This window comes from Odocoileus virginianus, chromosome 14, assembly GCF_023699985.2.
Source record: "Odocoileus virginianus isolate 20LAN1187 ecotype Illinois chromosome 14, Ovbor_1.2, whole genome shotgun sequence".
NCBI classification, from domain to species: Eukaryota; Metazoa; Chordata; class Mammalia; order Artiodactyla; family Cervidae; genus Odocoileus; species Odocoileus virginianus.
Window position 1 is genome coordinate 40,298,682 of NC_069687.1, and position 21,974 is coordinate 40,320,655.

The 21,974-nt window shown below is 41.0% G+C and overlaps 1 protein-coding gene across 5 annotated transcripts in view; it reads right to left on the reverse strand.

Moving 5' to 3' along the window:
- Positions 1-19,962, reverse strand: part of EMB (embigin) — a 69,438-nt gene extending 49,476 nt beyond the window's left edge. For 2 of the 5 annotated variants that reach the window (XM_070476659.1, XM_020881111.2), the window contains exons 1-2: positions 14,757-15,341; positions 712-801 (exon numbers count right to left, since the gene is read on the reverse strand). In XM_070476659.1, the coding sequence (XP_070332760.1) occupies positions 712-801; positions 14,757-14,865 (199 nt within the window). In that variant the 5' untranslated portion in view covers positions 14,866-15,341. Of the gene's footprint in view, positions 1-711; positions 802-14,756; positions 15,342-17,001; positions 17,250-19,761 lie in introns of those variants that run through there. The other 3 variants (XM_070476660.1, XM_070476661.1, XM_070476662.1) reach the window with 3 other exon arrangements.
- Positions 19,963-21,974: the final 2,012 nt, after the last annotated feature.

Sequence of the window (21,974 nt, forward strand, 5' to 3'; positions counted from 1 at the left end):
AGGGCACGCCTTTTACTCACATTAAACAGAGGCAGAGAAACCTTTCTTAAGACTAGAGGACAGTTAAAGACTGGACATACACTTGGATAAAACTTATCAGTGACTTAATAAACAGGTTTAGAATTCTAATTATACTTTTAATATTGTTACTAAAACAGATAACTACTCTTAGTCATTTAACTACAAGTCTGAGATGTAAAGTCTTAGATTACTTTTAAAACACTGGAATCCAAAACTGTGAGGAAAAGCAGACCTGCATTTTGTTTCAGGATTCTTTACTTGTTTTTCCCACAGCACTGTCCCTGACTCATAGATAACATCTTCGATCTTTCTGACTAACGTTTTTCCAGTAGATTACATAAATTCCCCTCTCAAGGCAAAGTGACTTAAGTGGCTGTACCAGCAAGGTGTGAAGACTACAGAAGCGTATCTAAAATTAAAATGAACCCTCCCCTCTCCCCAGGTGTGCTCCTTCTAGAGAGCCTTCCTTAACCCTCCTAGCTGGACTGCCTGCCTCCTCCTTGCACCGGGGCACACTGCCCTCCTCACATTCGACTCTCATCATGCTACATTACAGCTCTATTAGGTACTGGTGTCTTTCTTCCTCCAGACTGTGAGTAGAGATCAGTACTCCACAAGGAAAATACAGTGGCTTAATTAAATATAAAAAATTATCTGCTTATTAAATTATTAGAAACACGATGCATTTACCAGTCACTGATATGTTATGACTCTCCGAAGAAAGATTAGAGTACTTTGTGGTAATTTCTTCCTGGACAGGTAGACTCGTAAAAGGTGCAGCTGTAAGAAAAAGAACATGTGATTACATATTATTGTTAAGGTTAACTGACTGCCTAAAAGCTACTTCACACAACAGCTAAAATGCTGTACTGCATACTATTAATGAAAAATAATGTATTCAGGAAACTCTCATTCACTAGGGCTTCTATGTTCCACAGACATTCAGAAATACACAGAGCTACTAAATGTACCAAAATTTCCCATCTTTCTATATTATTTTTTTTTTTTACTGAAAAATCCCTATTGCTTTACATCAAGGGGCTTAAAAAACAAAGCTTTTCTCATCCTACAATTTGTAATGTCTTTATAAAATATAAATGAAGACATTGAGGAATTAGATAAAAGTACCAGGGGGGAGAACAAAGGCATAGAAAGGCAGAGGGAAGATAAGAGGACAAAAAGGGACAGAGAGACCATAATAAAGAACATTAAAAAAGGAAGAAGAGAGTGTGGCAGCGGCTGGAGGACAGGGCACACACAGCGGATCGACGGGAGAGTCTGTGCCGCCCTCCCTTTTCCAGTTACGGTGGCAGTCCAGTCTGCCCTCGGCCAAACTGACTTTCGCTCTTGCTCTGTCACTCATCTCTTCTTTCGAAAACTTTCATCAAAAAAGCAAGGTTTCTGTTTCCACCTGTCGTACTCTCCTTAAAAATTCCTTTTATTTTTAAACACTAGCTATTCTCTCTTTGACTTTAGGACACAGACATTACCTCCCAGGAAGACCACCCCAACTCTACCAAACAAGGCAGAGAAGCAGAAAGGCTCATTATTGTAAACTTGACTGCATTCTGAAAACTTTAAACTTGGGCCTCTTTTATACCACATTTTTTAATTCTCTGCTTAAAAAGTTATTCCGTTTGCAAGATTAGATTTCTAGTTGTTTCTTTTTCTAACATGTATGAAAAATCTTACCAAAGAAGTTATCACTTTTGTTGCTTCAGCTACACACTGCTTTTACAATATTGCCTAATTTTTTAAAAAAAAGTACTTCACAGAATCTAACTCTCCAATATACCATGTTCCAAAGATTTGGTCACTTCTAATACAACCTTGGAAGGTAGGATGCAGTTTCTCATAAAATAATCCCTTAACAAATAACATACCTAAATCACACTGCTCTTTGGGGCTTGCCTGGTGGCTCAGCTGGTAAAGAATCCGCCTGCGATGCCGGAAACTTGGGTTCGATCCCTGGGTAGGGAAGATCCCCTGGAGAAAGGAACAGCTACCCACTCCAGTATTCTGGCCTAGAGAATTCCACGGACTGTATAGTATATGTATGCTTTATATTTATGGTGGGCTTCCCCAGTGATTCAGATGGCAAAGAATCCACCCGTAATGCAGGAGACCTGGGTTCCATCCCTGGGTTGGGAAGATCCCCTGGAGGAGGGCATAGAACCCACTCCAGTATTCTTGCCTGGAGAATCCCCAAGGACAGAGGAGCCTAATTCCAATAAGTCATGGAACAAAGATTTGATCACTTCTAATAGCATCTTAGAAGGTGGAATGCAGTTTCTCATATCCTTTAACAAATAACATTCCTAAATCACACTGCTCTCTGACAGGGATTATTTAGGAAAATATGCCCTGAGTTTCTCACTAGGCTGTCAGGAATACAAACTTCTCCTTCATCCACACCTAATATTCATTCATTCATATTCTCTGTCACTCTCTCTCTCAAACACACAGACATTGCCAAAAAGTTTATCAACACTAAAGTTCCTTTTTTTTGTTATTGGGCATAGCTCACTTAGAGGTTGCATTAAAGAGAGAGTATCTTAAGGAGATCAAGACAGATCCTCCATTCTATCATCTGTTCTGTGAAGCCTGCAGACACAAGCTTGGATATTTGTACTTCCTTTGCTCGGGAGGTCTTTCCACTTGGCCTAGCCTACTGTACAGTGGAATACCATCATGAAGGTCTTCATCACACTCTCTATTCCTAAAATAAGCTCATAACCCTTTTGAGATGGTCTGACATTTATTATCATTATTATTATCCACACTATCAACAACAATATGAGTATAAGCTGGAAGACACACTCATTCTCATTTCACTTAAATAAGTGAACATATAGAGCATACATGCAGGATGTCAATATGGAATATAAAGCTACATGGATCATAATGATATTGACTGAGGCCCACCATTTGTGACTGAGAGTCACTAAAATTTCAGAGTAGCACCCATTCATAATATTGACTATAACTAGCCTGTGTGTTGTATACAAGCTTGCATGTGATCTACAGAATATGAAGCATGATCTACATCTTTGAACAACTCTTGTGGGGGAAGAGAACTGGAGATGACACTAGGGAGATGAGTGCTGAGGCTGGGTTATCTTCACACTTTGCATCATCAGGACGTGGGTGGATGGGCCCATCTAGGGCCTACATTAGAGCAAGAAGGAAAAAAAGGGTCTATGCTTGGCTTGGACAAAAATCTGAATTTACAAAAGTTGAAGGAATAGGAGAAAAAGGAAAAACCAAGCTTAAAGAGTAGGGAAACTGGGATAATTCCAGTTATTCTAGCTGTTATGACTACTTCCAACTGCCAGCTCCTATATTAAAAATACAATCAGACATCCATAAACCAGCCACCACCCGTATCCTAACTTCATACTGCCTTTAAAGCATTCATGATCAGGCTCTGGATTCCACTGAAGAAGACCCAAGTGCAAAAGGTCATGTCTAACTGTTGTGAATTTTGTCTTGGGAAGACCTTTAAGAGTCTTCAGTACAAGAGCAGGGCAGTCTGCACAAGGTGTCAGAACAGCAAAGTGAGAAGTTCTTTGTCTAGCCAAGATATGTTTTAATCATAAAGTGAGAATGTAAACCTTATTGCTTTCAGTAAGACGACAGGAGGCTGACTCAGCCAATGATGGTGTTTGAAGGAAACTGGCAGGAGAGTCAGGCAGATGTGGTTTGAAAACTTCCCTGAAAGGATTAGGCTGAGTCACAAAAGAGAAGTACACAAAATGGAGAAGCAGAAATTTGTATCCTGATCCAAATACTGCCACTGACGCGTTCCCTTGGGGCTTCATTTCACAGAGGAAAGAAAGGAGGATCGGAAAAGCTGCATAATATTGAGTAATGCCACCGAGATCAGAACACACATCCCCCAAGTGACCATGCTCACTCCTTTCTTAGTCATTGCTGCAGGCTTTCCACTCAGTATTCTTTTACAGGTAGTGGCCAAAATGCCAACATAAGAGAGTAGCTAGCTTCTAGTAGTTGTGCCAGAGATTAAAACATTCTCTTTCTCTCCTCAAGGAACTGGGTTTCCCAGGCGGCACAATGGTAAAGGATCCATCAGCCAATGCAGAAGATGCAAGAAACGTGGGTTCGATCCCTGAGTGGGGAAGATCCCCTGGAGAGGGAAATGGCAATCCACTCCAGGATTCTTGCCTGAGAATCCCATGGACAGAGGAGGCTTGAGGGCTACATTCTGGGGACAACAAAGAGTCACACATCACTGAGCAGGCACACCGCGCTTGGCAAACGGGGCATGAGGGTATTGTGTCAAAGAACTGAGTAACATCTTGTTTTCATCCGTTATTATTGTTTCATGGGAAATTGCAAAATGGTCTCTACTTAGATATCTTTAACATGTTACCTTTTAAAATAGGCATTGCTGGAAGGGTTTATAATTTATGCTATTAACATTTTTTTTAATGAAATAAGCATGCCATGCTTTCTACCTAATATTAAGGAAACATTTTCACATATTTAAATGGGGCCCTATTCAATTGAAGTTAATTCGGAAGAAAAAAAAGAGGATGAGTTCAGTTCCGTTGCTCAGCTGTGTAGGACTCTGTGACTCTGTGACCCCCCTGGACTGCAGCACGCCAGGCCTCCCTGTCCATCACCAACTCCTAGAGTTTACCTAAACTAATGTCCATTGAGTCAGTGAAGCCATCCAACCATTTCATCCTCTGTCATCCCCTTCTCCTCCCACCTTCAATCTTTCCCAGCATCAGGGTCTTTTCGAATGAGTCAGTTCTTCGCATCAGGTGGCCAAAGTATTGGAGTTTCAGCTTCAGCATCAGTCCTTCCAATGAATATTCAGGACTGATTTCCTTTAGGATGGACTGGGTGGATCTCCTTGCAGTCCAAGGGACTCTCAAGAGTCTTCTCCAACACCAAAGTTCAAAAGCATCAATTCTTTGGTGCTCAGCTTTCTTTATAGTCCAACTCTCACATTCATAGATGACTACTGGAAATCCCATAGCTTTGACTAGATGGACGTTTGTTGGCAAAGTAATGTCTCTGTTTTTTAATATGCTGTCTAGGTTGCTCATAGCTTTTCTTCCAAGCAGCAAGCATCTTTTAATTTCATGGTTGCAGTCACCATCTGCAGTGATTTTGGAGCCCCCCGAAATAAAGTCTGTCACTCTTTCCACTGTTTCCCCATCTCTCTGCTTTGAAGTGATGGGACCAGATGCCATGATCTTAGTTTTCCGAATGTTGAGCTTTAAGCCAACTTTTTCACTCTCCTCTTTCACTTTCATCAAGAAGCTCTTTAGTTCTTCACTTTCTGCCATAAGGGTGGTGTCATCTGCATATCTGAGGCTATTGATATTTCTCCTGTCAATCTTGATTCCAGCTTGCGATAAGTAACACTAGAAAATTGCATTGGGTTTTAACATTTGCTTTTACTTAAGTCAGAAAATAAGTTCAACTATACCTCTGTTTAAGAATAAGTATTTTCTCTAACCCCTCCTGAAAATCTCTTAAATTTTATAATCTCAAAAGGATCTGAACTCCATTTAGAAAAAAGTGTAAGTAAAAGCTATTGGTAGGATAAACACCATTCCTTGCCTCTCTTTTATTCACATAATATGCTGTGCTGTGCTTAGTCACTCAGTCCTGTCTGACTCTTTGTGACTACATGGACTACATAGCCCACCAGGCTCCTCTATCCACGGGATTCTCCAGGCAAGAATACTGGAGTGGGTTGCCATGCCCTCTCCAAGGGATCTTCCCAACCCAGGGATGGAACCCAGGTCTTCCGCATTGCAGGTGGATTCTTTACTGCTGAGCCACCAGGGAAGCCTTTATTGATTGTTATCAAGATATTGTAAAATTAAAATTATTTTAATAAGTCTTAGTTTTAGCATTCTGATATATAGCATTATGAGCTTCCCAGATGGTGCTAGTAGTCAAGAAGCTGCCTGCCAATGCAGGTGGATGTAACCATGTGGGTTCAATCCCTGGGTTGGGAAGATCCCCTGGAGGAGGGCATGACATCCCACTCTAGTATTCTTGCCTGGAGAATCCCATGAACAGAGGAGCCTGTCTGGCTACTGTCCATAGGGCTGCAAAGAGTCAGACATGACTAAAGCAACTTAGCACACATATAGCATTATAAACATGCAACTCAGTTACAGAAACAAAATAACCTAGGAATATATAATGTATACTATTTATAAAACAAAGGTTTGGAACTCAGAATATATTTCCCCATAGAAGGAATACTGTATATAACCATGAATCCCAGGCCAAATTCTAAAAGCCATTTAAGTCATGATACAGCTGAACTACAGCATTAAAATATCTAATTACCAATACTGCTTGTAAGCAATACATTTAGAGTTCTATCTCTGGGTTCTAGAAATATAGTATTTCTATCCCCTATCTACAGCTGCAGTACAAAAATGAAAAAGAATAAGGCTACCCGATTCCTACAGACCCCGGAGAGAGTGTGTCAAGAAAAGACGTTTCCTAAGAAAATAAATTCCTGCTGGGAACATTTATAAGTAAGACTTTCTAAGTCATGGACAGATAACAATCTAGATAGGGAATGCATATTTTTTTTTACATAGCATGGGGACTATTAGACAAGAAGGTCATTTTTAGATTCATTTTTTTTCCCATTTTAGATTCATTTTTAAAAAATTAAAAAACAATTAAAAAGCCTAATGACAAAAGCAATGTATACTTTTACACAGCCTTATAAACCTGTTTTTAAAACTTGGTCACACAGAAATGCAAACAAATTGAACTTCTCTTTAAATATGATGTTTGCAATAAAATATATTTTGAAGGGCAGTGTGGAAACCCATATTTTAAACTACTTTTACATAGGTCATCAAGATATTTTAACAGTGAACTTATGCTAAATAAAACTAGCATTTCTGCTCTTTCTAGAGACTGGGTTTTTTAAGTGTTTCACTGACTAGGTTATTCTTTGGAGACTGAGATATTGTTCCATAGTTTTCAACTAGGGATGATTCTGCCCCCCACCATCACCATGCAAAGGGAATACTTAGCAATGTCTGGAGACATTCAAGTTGTCACAATTTGTAGGGTACTACTTGTATCTAGTAGGTTATATTAGTTTCATAGGGTTGCTATAGCAAATTACAACAAATACAGTGCTGTAAAACAACAGAGGTTTATTTTCTCATCGTTCTAGAGGCTAGAAGCCTGAAATCAAGGTGCAGGGCCTTGTTCCTTCTAAAGGTGCTAGGTAAGAATTCTTCTGGGATCCAAAATCACTGCAGATGGTGATTGCAGCCATGAAATTAAAAGACGCTTACTCCTTGGAAGGAAAGTTATGACCAACCTAGACAGCATATTAAAAAGCAGAGACATTACTTTGCCAACAAAGGTCCATCTAGTCAAGGCTATGATTTTTCCAGTGTGAGAGTTGGACTATAAAGAAGGCTGAGAACCAAAGAATTGATGCTTTTGAACTGTGGTGTTGGAGAAGACTCTTGAGAGTCCCTTGGATTGTAAGGAGATCCAACCAGTCCATCCTAAAGAGATCAGTCCTGGGTGTTCATTGGAAGGACTGATGTTGAAGTTGAAACTCCAATACTTTGGCCACCTGATGTGAAGAGCTGACTCACTGGAAAAGATTCTGATGCTGGGAGGCATTAGGGGCAGGAGGAGAAGGGGACGACGGAGGATGAGATGGCTGGATGGCATCATCAACTCGATGGACATGGGTTTGGGTGAACTCCGGGAGTTGCTGATGGACAGGGAGGCCTGGCATGCTGTGGTTCATGGGGTCGCAAAGAGTTGGACACGACTGAGCAACTGAACTGAACTGAACTGCAGAATTCTTTCTTGCCTCTCCTAGCGTCTGGGGTGGGTGGGTTAGGGGGTGGGTGAGAGGGTAAGAGAGAGAGACAGAAAGAGAGAGAAAGTATGTGCGTGTTCAGTCACTAAGTTGTGTCTGATTCTTTGCAATCTCAAAGGTTTTACCATGTAAAACCCAACTAGCAGAGATGTTAGCTGAGGACACATGGTCATAGATGGCAGTAATGACCTGGTGACCATCCACACAAAGAAGGGCCTTAACTTCCACCCATTTTTTTTTAACGTTTTCTTTCTTGTATTGTCTTGTATATACTTATATATCTTCACAATTTTCCCCTCTTGTTTTCATCTCTCCCTTTATTTATATAGGGTATGGTGGTTTAGTCACTGAGCTGTGTCCTACTTTTGCCACCCCATGGACAGTAGCTCACCAGGCTCCTATGCCCATGGGATTTCCAGGTAAGAATACTGGAGTAGGTTGCCATTTCCTTCTCCAGGGAATCTTCCCAAACCAGGGATTAACCCCCCCTGCGTTTCCTGCATGGACAGGCAGATTCTCTACCACTGAGCAAACTGGGCAGCCCCTGCTAGCTTCTGGTGGTTGCCAGCAATTCTTGGGATTCCCTGGTTTGTAGCTGCATCTCTCCAATCTCTGGCTCCATCTTTATCTGGCCATCTTTCCTCTGTGTGTCTGTATCTCTTTATCCCAATCTCCCTTTCCCTTCTTTCATAAAAACCAGTCACTGGGTTAAGGGTCCACCTTAATCTAACATGACCTCATTTTACTGTGATTACATCTACAAAGACCCTACTCTCAAGTTCACTTTCATAGGTACCAATGGTCAAGACTTGAACATTTGAGGGGGTGGGGACACAATACACCCACTCACAGGTAGAGACCAGTGATACTGCCAAGCATTCAAAAGGATGCCCCCCCACCCCACTCCACCCCTGCACTGCCCCAGCAGAGAATTTTCCAGCCCCAAAGGTCAATACTGCCAAGGTTGAGAAACCCTGATTTCAAAACAGGTACATCTTCAACCCTGACTCCTCAATGCAGTATTTAAAAATCTTCATATGACCCTGTGGCTCTGAGTTCCTATTTCACAGGTTTAGGTGCAGCTATTTTAAAGTGTGAACTTTTCTTGCAACCTTCATGGCTGGGGCCTGTTTCGAGAACTTGTTACAAAGATGCGCAAAGTGCTACATGAGGTTTTAAAATGCAAACCAAGAAACCACTTAGTCATTAGCTAGCTCCAGGCTCTTGGCTACCTCACAAAAGCACTCTAGGCTTCAAGATCAATCAGATAAGACATTCAAGTTCCCTTTCAGGATCTCAGAACTATGTAATTATGAGGCTGTAATAAAAAAGATTCTATCTTGAGAGTAGGGATACATTAGTAATGATAAAACCACAATAACTTTACAGATACCAGAAAAATATTGTTTCCAAGTAAAAGAGAAACACCATTTTTAAACATAATATCTATTATTTCTACACTAAAATATATTGAGATGTGCCTGAATAGTGACATTTTATTGGGAATAGAGAGTTTATTTTTAGTAAAATACTGTGAGGTTTTTTTTTCTTCTACGTCAATGTATGTGTTCAAAGTTGTTTATCTCCAAGGTTCACCTAGTATTGTGAAATATGTGAGGCCAGCTATACAAAAGTAACTTGAAACGATTACAGTCCAGGACAAAGAGTCTCAACACTTAAAATCTGTCTCTGAGGACAAATACTCCTTCGGAAAACAGTGCCTAATTATATAAACCAATGACTGTTTCTCAACTATACTTGTGGTGCATCAGTCAACTCAAGATTTCTCAGAGGTAACTTTTTTTTCTTCCTTTGCTTCTTTTCAAGCCATCTCAAACTAACAGAAAAGTTTTAAGTTCAGAATAAAACGTGTTTCCCCCACTGGAGAATAAGTTACTGACCTAAAGACCCACTTGACCTTGGGAAAAATACAGTATGTTTCCTACAAAGGACACACCTCAAAACACCCCAATACTGCTGTGAAAATCAGGAAATTAGTATTTTATGCCCTCTGATCTCATCCCACACCTTACTGGAGTTTCAACAAAAGTCTTTGTAATATACTTTTTATTCAAAGGTCTCAGCTCAGGATCACATGAGCCACCACGTCTCTCTATTCACTCTCACAGCTTTGGTCTCTCCTGACTTTTATGACCTTGATGCTTATGAGAGTTCCAGGATAGGTACGTTGTAACACAATTAGATTCAGAGTGGACATCTTCAGCAGGAGTATCACAGAGGAGACACTGCCTCCCTCTCACTGCATCCTACCAGATGATACACAATTTTTATTTTTCTCCTTAATGATTTACACTTTGATCATCTGAACCAAGTGATGTCAGCCAGGATTCTCCACTTTATTCTTTTTCTCTTTTCATTAATATTTTGTGGCAAGTTACTTCCCAAAACGTTGTGGGAAGATACTTTGAAACTGGATAAATAAATATTCTTGCCTAGAGAATTCCATGGACAAAGAAGCCTGACGGGCTACAGCCCATGGGGTCACAAAGAGTCGGACACAACTGTATGACTATCACTCACTCACTCACTTTGAAACTATATAATTTTGTGCCTCATCAAACTTTCAATTAACTTAATTAATTCAGTTAAATGTGTACTCATGAATACCTATATAAGTCAATGGACATTTTTCAGTGGCTATGGATACTAGTCCATCAGTATTATTATTTACTTTGATGCTTTATTTATCAAGTGGGAGCCCTTTCCCTCTGGCTTCTGCATCCTTTTCCATTACTCATCATTCTTTGAACACTTCATTGCTCTCTGGCACAAGAGGGTCCAAGCTTATCACATCCTCTCTCGACTCCAGTCCTAAAATCAGCCATTTCTATATAAAGTTCTAGTTATTATTAGGAAGAAATGTATTTAGAATCAAGATTTGGGTGCTAAGTATGCTCATCACTATGGGAAAGTCTTTGCTCCATTTCACTGAACAGAGCTAAGAATACATTGTGCATATTCATACACACAGATGCATAACACATATTTATATACACCTATATGTAATGGTCATAATATATATACAGTTGGCCATGAACAATGAAGATTCAAACTTTAAGGATCCATGTCTGCACATATCTCTTCAGTAGTAAAAAACAGATTACTATGTGGTCCATAGTTGATTCAATCCTCGGATGCAAAGGAACCACACTGATACAGAAGGCTGACTATAAATTATACAAAGATTAAGCTGTGTTGTTCAGTGGTCACCTGTAAATATATATGACATACATATGCATTATATGGGTTTCCCAGGTGGTGCTAGTAGTAAAGAACCTGCCTGCCAATGCAGGAGATACAGGTTTGACCCCTGGGTTGGGAAGATCCCATGGACGAGGGCATGGCAAACCACTCCAGTGTTCTTGCCTGGAGAATCCCAGGGACAGAGGAGCCTGGTGGGCTACAGTCCACAGGGTCACAAAAGGTTGGACACAACTGAAGTGACTTAGCATGCACGCATGCATATGCATTATACATATATTTATACATACATGTTCATATCGATGCAACCATTTATATAGATATAGAGAGAGACATAAGAGATACAGATAGATATTTAAAGTCACAACTTCACACTAATGCTGCCAGTTGCAATCTAACACCACAAGATTCATTTTAGTTTTCCCTGTTGATTTCCTTCTTCTCTAGAGGAAAACCTGGGTTCTATTATCCTTGCCAACTTCACTTAATCTAGTCTCCCACTGCCGCTGCCACTCATAGCTCCAAGAAGTGTCTTCCTCACCCACTCAGGCTCCAGTGTCCGGCCCTGTCAGCTCCTGCATACTTGACCTCCATCCCATGATCAGGATCAGACCCCCAAGTCATGGCTGTTTAGAAGCCCTTGCTTCTAAAGCTTGAGGTCTGGCACCAGCTTTCTGCACCAACAGCCACCTCCTGAGCTGAGGCTCTCACCCTTCACACTGGGCGGCTCTTCTACCTGGAGGCCATCCTGACTGGCTTAGCTCTAATGCCCTGACCTGAATCCTCAGGTTCTCTTCACCAAGGGGGATGATTCCTGCTTTTCCCTGCCTAATGGCTATTAGGCCTGCTTCCCAGAAGGGAGGGAAGGTTGGGACAAAAGACAGGGAAGAGGAAGAACCAGTTGAACAATGTGTATATAATATAATTGTAAATGTAACAATTTAGGGTCAAAATTTTGATCCATCAGATACAACCCTATTAAAGACAGGCTTATAGCTAATCTGTTCCTTTAAAGTTTAAACACTATGAAAAGTAAAAACAGCTAAGGTTTTATACTTAGATACAGACCAGCAATGTCAGGCATATGTAGGTGCTTGAATAATATCTATGGCAATGAGTATTTATTACTGGGCAGTTGCTCTGTGTGTCTCTTGAAAAGAAGGGAGCATTGATCAAGGAAGCATGTAAGCAACATCATCCAGAGTTAAAAATGATCACTTCAAATGATTCCCCTGCAACATTTTTCACTAGATAAGCATGGCTCATTCCTTCAATTTGTTCCCCTCCCCAAAGAGTAATAGTGGTATTTAAATATTCCCACTTATGTAATATTTCTCCTTCAATAAAGCTATTTTACATTTCTTAATTAAGAAATAGCCTAAGAGTTAAGGTGAGTCCTTGTGCCAAACTTTATTCTAGGACTGTAGACTGAGTCAGCATGCCCTTCAGTCCATATGTAAATAAAGTATTTATATCTATGCACTCTGCGGTCAGTGATTCCAAACTTTCATACACATACACACCCACTCCAGACAGACAAGTGAGTACTGTGTGTAAGAAAACAGTATTGGGAGTCAGATTGAACAACGCTAAACTTCCTGCTCTACTGCTTAACTAATTATGTGTACTTGGGCAACTATTTAGCTCTTTAAATTCCAATTTCCTCATCTGAAAGTGAGGAATAATAAAAACTAACCCATAGAGCTATAAAATACATAGTGCAATGTCTGGCATACAGTTGTTACATAGTAAATATGATACATTTATGATAAAAAAAATACAATAACCATTTTTATTTTCAAATTTGGCCCCAAATCTTAGGTTTATAGAACATCTCTTTTCAAGTAGTTCAAAGCACCTAGGTTAAAAAAAAAAAAAGGGAGTAAACTTCACAATGGTCTTTAGCAAAGAGGAAACTGAATCTCATCAAGTTCGATACAGCATCTATAAAGTGAGATGAGGCTGCCTGACAATTTTTAATTCTCCCTTGAAATGAGATGCTAACCTCATGTTTTTTTATATGTCACATTCTTCCATAATTTTAGCTTTAAGTGGCAGTTAAAAGTTCAGGACTTACACTACATATGTACACAGACATTCGACGTAACATACATAGCGTACATCATTCTATTTAAGATTCATTTGTTAATTTATTCCACCTTCATTTGTTTCCTACTTTTTTCTCTTTTAGAAGTCTACTCAAGCGTCAATTTAAACCTGACTCCCTGATACCGATGGAATACCTATCTAACAGTGCACTCTTTAGGTTGTATCATTTTAAAGCAGTGGTTTTCAACCTGCTTAGGATCATATGATAAAAATCACATGGGAGCTTTTAAACCTCCTCACATCTAGACTGAATCCCAGGACAACTGAATCAGAATTTTTAAGGCAGGATTCACCGTATCAGTATTTTTAATGTAATTCGAACATACAGTCAAGTTGAGAAACCAAGTTCTAGCACACACCTAAGATGCACTGGTCCTCAGAAGTGCAATACTCTCAGGTGAATGACACGTGAATGCGTAATAGCCCCAGGGTGGAGAAAAAAATGTCCTTGGCCATTCTTTATAAGTGGTATGAATGAGAAAGTGGGGCAAGGAAATTTGGAAACTGAGGCAACCCAAGACGTTTTGTCCAAGTAGTTAACAGCTACACCTGTTAAACTGCATTTATTTTTTTTTAAACAGAAGCTTTTTTCCTTTATTAAAAACAAACAAACAAACAAAAAAAACAGGTCTCCTGCAACCTAACTAAAAAAATAAACAATCTTATTATTTGATTATCTTTCCATTTTTAAAATATGTTACAAGTCTACACGTTATAAGCTCATAAAAATGAATTCCTATGAAACGTTCAAAACCTTGTGTAGAGTAAGATCCTGACTTGAGTTACTGGTGGGCAATATTTGCCAAGCTAGAGGTGATCTACTATCCTAATTAGCAGGTAATACTCTGAAATTTATAACACAGAAACTTGCATTAGAATGTACGTGAGATGAAATACTTTCATCATGAAAATTATAAACAGGTGAAGCGAAAATGGGCAAATCTGGTGATGCTTTGCACCAAAAATCCCTCTTTCAAAGTGTCTTACACAACCAGAAAAACAAAAATAAACAAACGAAAAACCTACAGTCTTTCGTTTTCAAAGACCAAGGTGTAAAAGCAGATACACACTCACATTATCCTCCTGTCGTGGGGCTTTGTTTGGTTAGTTGGATGGTTGGCTGTGTTGTGTTGTTATTTAAACTCAGCTCTAAAAAACATCCTCAAAGCCAACCCGCCTGCCAGGAAGGAGGAGGTGATATTTAAGCCTCACTATCGCGACTGAGCACACACGCATCGATTCAAGTGAAGGGAGGTGGCCTTGGAAAACGTGTCTTTCAGAAATCCTGCCAGTTCAGACAGGCCAAGTCGCTGCCTTGCTCCCACCCGCAACCTCACCTAGAAACACACCAACACTGCCCTACTACCCACGTCCCCGTGCCGCGGGGCGCCCCAGTCTCCCGGCAGGTTTCGATAACCCACGCGTGGCCCACAGGCGAAGGCGGCCGTCGCCCCCACCCGCGGCCGCCAGCATCCCGGGACCTCTGGCTCCCGACGCCCGCGCGCTCTCCGCCCGCCCCTTGGCCCTGCAACCATCACACCTGTGGAAAGGCCGTCCTCCAAGCTCCGGCGCACCGCGGCGAGGAAGCACAGCAGAAACAGCGGCAGGGCCGGCGCCCGGGGCCCCCGCAGACCCTGGAGGGCGCGCATGACGCCGACAGGTCAGCCGCGGTCCTCGTACACCCAACCGCCTTCGGTGTCGCCGCGCAACTGGCCCGCAGCTCGGCGCCGGCTGCCAGGCCCGGGTATGGACACTCGAGAAAAGGCGGGGTGGGAGGGGCCGGCCGCCCTGCCCTCCTACGCCGAGACACTCGCACCGCGCCCGCAGCCGACCCGCAGGGCCGTCCGGCTCTCCATCAATTAAGCAGCGCGCTGCCGCCTACCGGCGCGCCCGGATGCGCGGTGGTCACCCCCGCCTCTGTCCTCTCCGCCGGGCAGGTCAGGGAGGGAGATTGCAAAAGACGCTGGCAGGCGACGCCTAGCCCATCTCCTGGGGGAGAGAGCCAAACCCTTAATATCTACAGATTCATCAGCACACTATATGCGCAGAGGGGCACACATCTCTGCAGCTCATATAAACCAAGGTTCACTTATTTACTTTAGTGGTAATGCGGATGGAAAAGATTTCTTCAGCCCGGCCATCCTGTGTTAATAAGGAGGCTTCTGTACTCGCTGGGGGAAGGCAGTGTCCCTCCGCCCCGCATCCTGGGCTAATCAGTCTTTGCTCTGCCTACCAATCGTACACAGCCTCGGCGCTGGTCTCTGAAGGCTTAACCGGTTCGCTCTAGATTAAGCTTTCAGAGTCTCAGGGTGTCCCAATGTATGTTTTCCTTTCGTTTGCTTAGCCTAGCAGTTTCTGAGAAGCCACCTAGAGCTCCAGAAACAAAACTATCCAAAGTAGACAACTGTGTAAAATGCACAAGCCTGTTGACCTTTGTCAAACTCTGACACTAATGTTATCCCTTGCTTACTGTAGCTTGGAATTTTTCAGTGCTCCCAATGAAATAAAACAACTAAAAGCTACTGCTTTATCTGAGGAGGAGGATGAAGGCTATGGATCTTTGAGAAAAAAAAATGGAGTGGGGATAAGGCTAAAAATGATTAAATATACAAAGAGTAAGTTTTCACAACATAAAAGAGCAGTAAGATGTGATAATTCTCCAAGATGTTATAATACGTTAAAAGATACATTTTAAAGTATTTTTCATGAGCTTTGTTCCCTCTCCCTTTGTTTTTCCAATGTTAAGCTTGATAGTCATGAATTCAAAATTTATCAGTGCCAAAAAAAAAAAATTGAAAGAAAATGTTAGATCCACGTTTTGAAAAGTGAAGCGCTAAACAAGAGCTATGCTCCCCTCCTACAGGAATGACTAATTTTTAGTTGGTATGTATTGTAAAAATACTCCTCTGTTTCCAGCTTATTACATAGACAAAACTTTGAGGGAAAAGGTAGGTTATCTAAATTTGAAGACAGAGAAGATGAGTAATACAATTTGTTAAGCAGTGTTAAACATCTACCAAGTACCAGGCACTGTGTTCCGTACATGTACTGCATGCACATTAATCTAGAGAGCTATTTATCTGTGAACTACAAACCTAAGGAATCCCTCTTCTCAGTCAGAAAATTGTGGCTATAATGATTAAACCTTTCTGAAGGAAACCTTATGAGAGACCCAAGGGCTAAACACGTATCACCATTACCCTCTTAGGACCTTGAGCAGACTTGCTAAATCTGAACTGCCAGATCATTGTTTGCTAAATAACATCCTTGTCTTGCTGCCCTGCATCCTGTCTCAAGACTATCTACACGTGTTTCCCTAGGCCTTTGGAGAGTTCTAACAGTAAACACTTCTCAAAACAAAATGTACTCGACCCACCTTCCCCAGTTAACTCTATTATATCCTTAAGCTCAAATTCACCTTTTTTCAAATAAGCTGACCACAGTTAAAGAAAAATTATCTTCCCAGGCAAATCAATGTGTCTGTGACCAGGAAAAAGTAACTTGCCACGCTGAAGCTAATTCCCACTTGCCTTTTGTTGTTAGAGCAAAGTAAATTGATGAAGAAATATAATTCTTGTTTGGCTAAGTATTTTGAAAGTTTTCCCCATTACTCCTGTCTTATATTTACATACTTAATATTTTTTAGCCTTATTTCCATTCCTTTTTTTTCAAATGATCCATATCCTTTAAAACCAGTTTATATACTCCCTTCCATATACAGCTTTTTCTGATCTTTCTGGTCCAAACTAACCTTTCCCTCCATGGTGAATTAAATAAGGCCACACCTGCCTTGACATGGTCCCTGTCATGAGGTACGCTGCGTGTCCTGCACTTCCTGTCCTCGGGCTGAGTGGTCACTGTGGCTCCTGTTGACATGCTGAATGTTGCTGAGGTAACACTCTGTGAGTTTCCGTAGCTAGACCGCAGGAGCCTCCATTTCCTTCCTCCCTTCTCTTACAAGACAGCTGTCAGGCCAGAAGCGTGACAACCTTGAGACCACCATGCTGTGAGAAGCCCAGACTACATGGAGTACCTGGAAGGATGAGATGCCATTTAGAAAGACGGCGTGAGGGTCAATAGGTACTAGATTTTTGCAGGACCCTTCTTGAAGCCTAAAACAAGACCCAATGAGTGCCACATGTTGCTCCTTGAAGCAGAATAATTGCTCTGCTGAGCCCTGCCTGAATGCCTGTCCCACACAATTGTGAGATACAAGAACACTATTGCTTTAAGCCACTAAATTGAGTAGCTTGTCCTCCACCATAAATTATCCAATGCTTTTCTCTATCATGCTTTTATCTCATTCCTGCTATCCCTGGGATTAATTTGACAATTAATAATTTACATCCTTGTCTGTGGCCTTCATTGTTGCAGTCTCCATTTAAATATCTGTTGTTATACAGTTGTTAAGTCATGTCCGATGCTTTGCCACCCCATTGTCTGCAGTATACCAGGCTTCCCTGTCCTTCATTGTCTCCCAGAGCTCACTCAAACTCATGTCCATTGAATTGATGAAGCTATGCAACCATCTCATCCTCTGTCACCCCCTTCTCCATCTGTATTCGTTCTTCCCCAGCATCAGGGTCTTTTCTAATGAGTCAGCTCATCATATCAGGTAGCCAAAGTATTGGAGCTTCAGTTTCAGCATCAGCCCTTCCAATGAATACTCAGGGTTGATTTCTTTAGGATTGACTGGTTTGATCTCCTTGAAGTCCAAAGGACTCTTAAGAGTCTTCTCCTGCACCACAGTTCAAAGATGTCAGTTCTTCAGTGCACAGCCTTCTTTATGGTCCAACTCTCACATCTGTACAGGACAAACAGGAAAAACCATAGCTTTGATTATATGGACCTTTGTTGGAAAAGTAATGTCTCAGCTTTTTAATATGCTATCTAGGTTTGTATACCTTTTCTTCCAAGGAGCAAGCATCTGTTAATTTCATGGCTGCAGTCACCATCCACAGTGATTTAGAAGCACAAGAAAATAAAATCTGCTGCTTTTTCTACTTTTTCCCCATCTATTTGCATGAAGTGATGGGATCAGATACCATGAGCTTAGTTTTTTGATTGTTGTGTTTTAAGCCAGCTTTTTCACTCTCATCTTTCACCTTCATCAGGAAGCTCTTTAGTTCCTCTTCACTTTCTGTCATTAGGATATATCACTTGCATATCTAAGGTTGTTGATATTTCCCCCAGCAATCTTGATTCCAGATTGGCAGTCATCCAGCCTGGCATGTTTCATGATATACTCTGCATATAAGTTAAATAAGCAGGGTGACAACATACACCTTTCCCAATTTTGAATCAGTCCATTATTTCATGTCTGGTTCTAATTGTTGCTTCTTGACCTGCATACATGTTTCTCAGGAGACAAGTAAGGTGGTCTGGTATTCCCATCTCTTTAAGAATTCTCCACAGTTCATTATGATTCGTACAGTCAAAGGCTTTAATGTAGTCAATGAAGCAGAAGTAGATTTTTTTCTGAAATTCTCTTGCTTTTTCTATGATCCAGCAAATGATGGTAATTTGATCTCTGGTACCTCTACCTTTTCTAAATATTGTACATCTGGAATTTCTTGGTTCACATACTGTTGAAGGCTAACTTGAAGGATTTTAAGCATAATCTTGCTAGCATGTGAAATGACCGTGACTGTGCAGTAGTTTAAACTTTATTTAGCATTGCTCATCTTTGGGATTGGAATGAAAACTGACCTTTTCCAGTCATTTGGCCACTGCTGAGTTTTCCAAATTTGCTGGCATATTGAGTGCAGCCCTGTAACAGCATCATCTTTTAGGATTTTAAATAGATCAGCTGGAATTCCTTTATCTCCACTAGGTTCATTCGTAGTGATGCTTTCTAAGGCCCACTTGAATTCAGACTTCAGGATGTCTGGGTCTAAGTGAATGAAGACAACATCATGGTTATTTAGTTCTTTAAGAACTTTTTTTGTACAGTTCTTCTGTGTATTCTTGCCATCTCTTCTTAATATCTTCTGCTTCTGTTAGGTCCATACTGTTTCTATACTTTATTGCACCATCTTTGCATGAAATGTTCCCTTGGTATCTCCTGTTTTCTTGAAGAGATCTCTAGTCTTTCCCATTCTATTCTTTTCTTCTATTTCATTGCATTGTTCACTGAGGAAGTCTTTCTCATCTCTCCTTGCTATTCTTTGGAATTCTGTATTCAATTGGGTATATCTTTCCCTTTCTTCTTTGCCTTTTGCTTCTTTTCTTTCTTCAACTATTTGCAAGGCCTCCTCAGACAACCACTTTGCCTCTTGCATTTCTTTTTATTTGGGATTGTTTTGGTCACTGCCTCCTGTACAATCTTATGAACTTCTGTCCATAATTCTTCAGGCACTCTGTCTACCAGATCTGACCCCTTGAATCTATTTGTCACTTCCACTGTATAATCATAAGGGATTTGATTTAGGTCGTGCCTGAATCGACTAGTGATTTTCCCTACTTTCTCTAGTTTATGTCTGAATTTTGCAATAAGGAGCTCATAATCTGTGCCACAGTCAGCCTCAGGTCTAGTTTTTGCTGACCTTATAGAGCTTCTCCATCTTTGGCTGCAAATAACATAGTCAGTCTGATTTCGGTATCAACCATCTGGTGATGTCCATGTGTAGAGTTATGTCTTGTGTTGTGGGAAATGGGTGTTTGTGATGACCAGTGTGCTCTCTTGGCAAAACTGTGTTAGCCTTTGCCCTGCTTCATTTTGTACTTCAAGGCCAAACTTGCCTGTTACTCCAGGTATCTCTTGACTTCCTACTTTTGCATTCCAGTCCCTTATGATGAAAAGGAATTTTTTGTTTATTTGTTTTTGGTGTAAGTTCTAGAAGGTCTTGTAGAACTCTTCAGCTTTGGCATTAGAGGTTGGGGCATAGACTTGGATTACTGTGGTATTGAATGGTTTGACTTGGAAATGAACCAAGATAATTCTGTCATTTTTGAGACTGTACAGAAGTACTTCATGTCAGATTCTTTTGTTGACTATGAGGGCTACTCCATTTCTTCTAAGGGATTCTTGCCCACAGTAGTAGTAGCTATAGTAGTAATCTGAATTAAATTCACCCATTCCCATCCATTTTAGTTCACTGATTCCTGAAATGTCATTATTCATTCTTGCCATCTCCTGCTTGACCACGTCCATTGTACCTTGATTCATGGGCCTGACATACCAGGTTCCTATGCAGTATTGTTCTTTACAGCATTGGACTTTACTTTCACCACCAGACACATCCATGACTGGGAGTCATTTCCTCTTTGGCCCAGCCTCTTCAATCCTTCTGGAGTTATTTATCTGCTTTTCCCCAGTAACATATTGGACACCTACCGATCTGGAGAAGCTCATCTTCCAGTGTCATATATTTTTGTCTTTTATACTGTTCATGGGTGTTCTCAAGGCAAGAACACTGAAGCTGTTTGCCATTCCCTTCTCCAGTGGACCATGTTTAGTTATTATGTGATTATATCTTCTTTCCCAACTACATTACAACTCTTTTCAACCTGGAAATAGGTCTTTTTATGTCCTGCCATGTCTTAAAAAAAATAGTACTTTTAGTGTGCTCTGTTTTTTACTTGTTAAAGGCTCACTATAGGCAAAATATATTCTGTTTTCTATGTTTTCCCTTTTTTTGTAGTAAAATAATGCTGTGAAATCTTCAGTTTTTTTTTTTTCCTTAAGCCATCATTGAGTGGAAAGGGTGTCACAAGATCCTCAGTTCAGTCACTCAGTCATGTCTGACTTTTTGCAACCCCATGGACTGCAGCACGCCAGGCTTCCCTGTACATCAGTCTCAGCTTCAGCAACAGTCTTTCCAATGAATATTGAGGACTGATTTCCTTTAGGATGGACTGGTTTGATCTTTCATTCCTAGGGACTCTCAAGAGTCTTCTCCAACGCCACAATTGTAGAAACATGCGAGATCTAGTTCCCTGATCAGGGATTGAACCTGGGTTCCCTGCATTGGAAGCTCAGAGTCTTAGTCGCTGGACCATCAGGGACACTCCTTGAGGTTTTTTCTTTAGTTCAACTCTGTGACAACTGTGTGTTGCACATTGTGGCACACGGAACACAAAGGTAAACCACACACTGTTTCCAAATTTAGGGAGCTAAATAATATAAACAGGTGATTGCTGTTGTTGTTCAGTCATTCAGTTGAATCCAACTCTTTGTGACCCCATGGACTGAAGCACACCAGGTTTCCCTGTCCTTCACCGCATCCTAGACTGTGCTCAAACTTGTGTCCATTGAGTCAGGGATGCCATCCAACCATCTCATCCCCAGAGACTGTAACCTGCCAGACTCCTTTGTCTATGGAATTTTCCAGGCAAGAGCACTGGAGTGTGTTGCTGTTTCCTACTCTGACGGATCTTCCCGACTGAGGGGTTGAACCCACATTTCTTGAGTGGCCTGCATTTGTTCTTTACCACTGAGCCACCTAGGAAGCCCTAATATAACTTCTACTTGTATCAAATACAGACACTCCTTCCAATCTCAGTAACAGGCAAGTCTGGTTAGAAGGGGAAGTCAGATCCCTGATTCATACAGATGCATTCTAAGGCTCTGGGACTGGGACATAGTATTGTGTTCATTTTCTGTATGATTCTTTTGTGAAATCTGCTAAAGTAAGTTTTTTAACTGAAACTACTTAATAGGGCCATCTATTTCTACTCTAATTTCTCATGCATCATACTTTCTCACAGATCAAATGACATGCTGTGACTGGTTTGGAGATCCTGTTAGAAGGGAATT